Consider the following 4,317-nt stretch of genomic DNA (forward strand, 5'->3'; position numbering starts at 1 on the left):
TTTACATCTACTCTTCGATCAACAAAGATGGGAGGGAGAACATGTTGATGGGATCCACCCCACATGACATGCCTCCAGTGAAAGTTCTTCCATCAAGTGTTTACATGCGTCATTTTCCCCATACATATGCATATAGGCTTTTTAGCGAAATGACAAAAGAAGACTAAGGATAAGTGATGACTACATTTTTTATATTTTAAATTAATATAAATAATTATCTCTCTCTCTCTCTCTCTCTCTCTCTCTCTCTCTCTCTCCATATATAGAGAGAGAGTAGAGTTGGAGTTTGGACGCACCGCAAAGAGAATGAGAGGCCGCGGAAGCCCCCATTTTGCCCTCGATTCCTGCAAACGACTTATCCTCTCGCTCCTCTTTCTCCTCGCTCCGCTCATAATTGCCGAATTCCAGCCCGCCGACGACTTCCTCCTCGCCTGCGGCGCCGGCGGCGGCACTGCCCTACCCGACGGCCGCCTTTTCGTCCCCGACTCTTCCTCCTCCGCTGCCCTCTCCGACTGCAGTTCCACTGCCCTCTCCTCCTCCGCTCCGCCCCCGCTCTACCGGACGGTTCGGGCCTTCCCCTGCCCCTCCTCCTACGTCTTCCACGTCGCCGCCGCCGCCCAGGCTGGCCTCCTCCTCCGCCTCCACTTCCACCCCTTCCCCTCCCCCTCCCTCAACCTCTCCGCCGCCCTCTTCAACGTCTCCGTATCCGGCGTCCCCCTCCTCTCCCTCTTCTCCCCCGCGGCGGCGGCGGCGTCACCTCCCCGCCCCCTCGTCAGGGAGTTCTATCTCAAGCACAACTCCTCCTCCCTCCGCCTCACCTTCTCCCCCGCTTCCCCCTCCACCGTCGCCTTCATCAACGCAATCGAGCTCTTCTCCGCCCCCGACCGTCTCTTCTCCGATGCCTTCACCCCGATCCCCTCCCTCTTCTCTTTCTCCGACGCCCCGCTCTCCAACCATCTGCTGGAAACCGTCTTCCGGATCAATGTGGGCGGCTCCTTCGTCACCCCCGACAATGACACCCTCTGGCGAACCTGGGAACCCGACGACAAGTACCTCCAGAACCCAGCCCGAGCTATTAGTGTCACCTTTGGTAATCATATTCAGTACAGAGACGGCGGAGCCACGCCAGAGATTGCACCTGACTACGTCTATGGAACTGCAAGAGCCATGAACAAGGGTGACTCATCAAATTCTTCTTCACCTTCCAATTATTTCAACATAAGCTGGAATTTTCCGGTGCCAAATTCGGTCCATGGATTCCTTGTTAGATTGCACTTCTGTGACATAGTCAGCAGCGCACTGAACGAGCTCTTCTTCAATGTGTACATCAACGGGTACCCTGCTTATAAGGATCTCGACCTCTCATCACAATCCAGTTACACTTTGGCTTCACCTTACTATGTAGACTTTGTTGTCCTGCATCGAAGCAGTACCGGGGGCATTAATATCAGCATTGGGCCTTCAGAACACAGCCTTCCATCGAAGATCAATGCTCTGCTGAATGGCGTGGAGATACTGAAGATTAATGGGGTTGTTTCGTCCCCGAATGAAGACAGTAGAAAAAGCAGACATTTTGGAGTAATTGTTGCTTCTGTTCTCGGTTGCTTGATCCTTGCTTGTGCTTTCATGGTGCTGGTTGTTATCATGGCTCAGAGGAAGAGTCGGAAGGATCAGATGCCTCAGTCACAAGATGCTGATACTTGGTCGCCATTGCCGGTCCTCCCAGGGAATTCGTATCTTAGATTGACAGAGTTGACCACTGCATCCCCTTCCAACAACCCTAATCTTCAGCTCAGAGTACCTTTCTTCGAAATTGTGTTGGCTACAAACAATTTCAATGAGAATGCTCTTGTTGGGGCAGGAGGGTTCGGGAAGGTCTACAAAGGTGTGCTTAGAGATGGCACCAAGATTGCTGTGAAGCGAGGCACCCGTGGGTCTCAACAAGGACTTGGGGAATTCCAAACAGAGATTGAGATCCTGTCTAAGATCCGCCATCACCACCTTGTTTCGCTGATCGGGTACTGTGAGGAGCAGGCAGAGAAGATCTTGGTCTATGAGTTTATGGAGAAGGGTCCCCTGAGAGACCATCTGTATGGCTCAAGGAATCCATCTTTATCTTGGAAACAACGGCTCGAGATTTGCATTGGCTCTGCGAGGGGTCTGCACTACTTGCACACTGGTTCTGCTCAAGTGATCATTCACCGTGATGTTAAATCCTCGAATATTTTGCTGGATGAGAACTATGCCGCCAAAGTTGCAGATTTTGGTCTGTCAAAATTAGGCACTTCAACCAACCAGTCTCATGTGAGCACCGGTGTCAAGGGAAGCTTTGGCTATCTCGATCCCGAGTACTTCAAGACACAGCAGCTCACCGATAAGTCTGATGTGTACTCCTTCGGTGTCGTGCTTCTTGAAGTCTTGTGTGCGAGACCTGTCATCGACCAGTCCCTTCCATGGGAACAGGTAAACTTAGCTGAGTGGGCGATGCACTGGCAGAAAAAACGGCTTCTTGAGAGAATCATTGATCCCTCATTGAAGGGGAAGACCAATCGCAAGTCGCTGAAGAAATTTGGTGAGACTGTGGAGAAGTGTTTGGCACAATATGGAATCGATAGGCCAACAATGGGAGATGTTCTCTGGAACTTGGAGTATGCCTTGCAACTCCATGAAAGAGCAGTGCACCAAGAACCAGGCGGCGACAGTACCTATGGCCCTTCGGATGAATCCTCGTCGAGTGTCCTGCAGGTTAGCACGAGTGCAGTGACAGCAATGAGAGATACCAGCACTGCAGAAAGACATGGCAAGAGTTCAACTGATACAGTAGGTCTTGCGAACAAAGAAGCTTTTAGACCAGGAAGGAATTCTTGAAATCGAAAATGAAGGTACTTCAGGATTCACAGATTTTTATTTTTCATATGGTGAAGTTGTTTCCTGTAATCCATGTTAGATCTTTTGAAATTTCAGGTCTTGTTAGGTTATATTGTAGTCTATCATGTACACGATTGCTTCTGTAGTCCAACTGTGTGTATTTCAATTGTATATGGATGGTTCCATGTCTCAAGTTGAGAACAAACAGGTGTTTTGATTCTTAATAACATGACAATTGTATTGATACAACATTATTCTTTCGGCACTTCTAAATCACCTTCATACTAGTAGAACAGCGCAGATAATCAACAATAACAATAGAAGCAAACATAAGATCTACATAGTTCGACACTCCTTCCATATTCCGAGTTCTCTTAAGTCAAGTGAACCTCAAGCACAAAATAACTTTTTATTTATTTTCATGTAAATCACGAATAATTCTCACATGACCCAACTTGACTTATTGTCTATCTAAACCTATCTATTTTCCTTTCGGAATCCATTCTAAAGCCAATAAAATGACATCTGAATCCATTTTAATTGTCTATAAACTTAAATACTTGAGAAAGCTCGCAATGTTATTGGTATCATTCAACAATTGAATTTCATGAATTTGAATCACTTAAATCTCAAAATCTGACTTAAATATCTATTTTTTTAATCCAAACTCATCTTAAATGCAAGGAAAACGACTCAAACCTGGTTTAAATAAAAATAGGTCATGACAGATTCGAGAAAATCCATGTGTTAAAAGAGATATATAAATACCGTATATAAAAGATGTGAAACAATTAATATTAGTGATAGAGAGAAATGAAAACCTAATAATGTCTTATTAAAAAATATAAATAACTAAGAATATGATTTTTGTCTATCTACACATTTCTATTTTCCTTATCCGAATCCATTCTAAACTCAATAAAATGACATCTAAATCCAATTTAATTATGTCCGTAAACTTAAATACCTAACAAAAATTGTTTTGTTATCGATATCAATTAACAATTGAATTTCATTTGAGTATACCCGACTCAAAGATTTATTATTTTTAACCAAACTATAAAATTTAATATTTAGTGATACGAAGAGATGATTTTATAAAAAAATTATAAATAACTAAGAATATTATTTTTTACCTGACTCAATAACAACAAAACGATCCATATAGCAAATATTCCAACTCCAAACAATCGAAAGCATTCTAACTTTAATGCAAAAAATTCAATCCGCTGTCATCCCCAGTCTTAAGAACAGAGCAAATGACCAACTAGGTTTAGTTATCTCTGAGGGAAGCATTACTTCTGTACCTTTCGTGAAAATAATAGCTAGTTTTCAAGATATAGTGTCAGTGAAGTCCAATGGCAGCTTCCCCAGCTGGTGCTATCTGTTCTGCATTATAGCCAAGAACAAGACTCCACGCCAGCCCCCATTCCCTTCGCTGGATCCCAC

The 4,317-nt window shown here is 44.6% G+C and overlaps 1 protein-coding gene across 1 annotated transcript; it reads left to right on the forward strand.

Moving 5' to 3' along the window:
• The first annotated feature begins 271 nt into the window (after positions 1-271).
• On the forward strand, positions 272-3,073 carry LOC135598933 (probable receptor-like protein kinase At5g24010). The gene has a single exon (XM_065093439.1). It carries the CDS (start codon positions 307-309, stop codon positions 2,866-2,868), a length of 2,562 nt encoding a protein of 853 aa, XP_064949511.1. The 5' UTR covers positions 272-306; the 3' UTR covers positions 2,869-3,073.
• Positions 3,074-4,317: the final 1,244 nt, after the last annotated feature.

Source organism: Musa acuminata, chromosome BXJ2-1, assembly GCF_036884655.1.
Source record: "Musa acuminata AAA Group cultivar baxijiao chromosome BXJ2-1, Cavendish_Baxijiao_AAA, whole genome shotgun sequence".
NCBI classification, from domain to species: Eukaryota; Viridiplantae; Streptophyta; class Magnoliopsida; order Zingiberales; family Musaceae; genus Musa; species Musa acuminata.

Excerpts from the sequence above, each read along its gene's own strand:
- LOC135598933 (XM_065093439.1), top strand. The coding sequence starts at position 307 with ATGAGAGGCCGCGGAAGCCCCCATTTTGCCCTCGATTCCTGCAAACGA.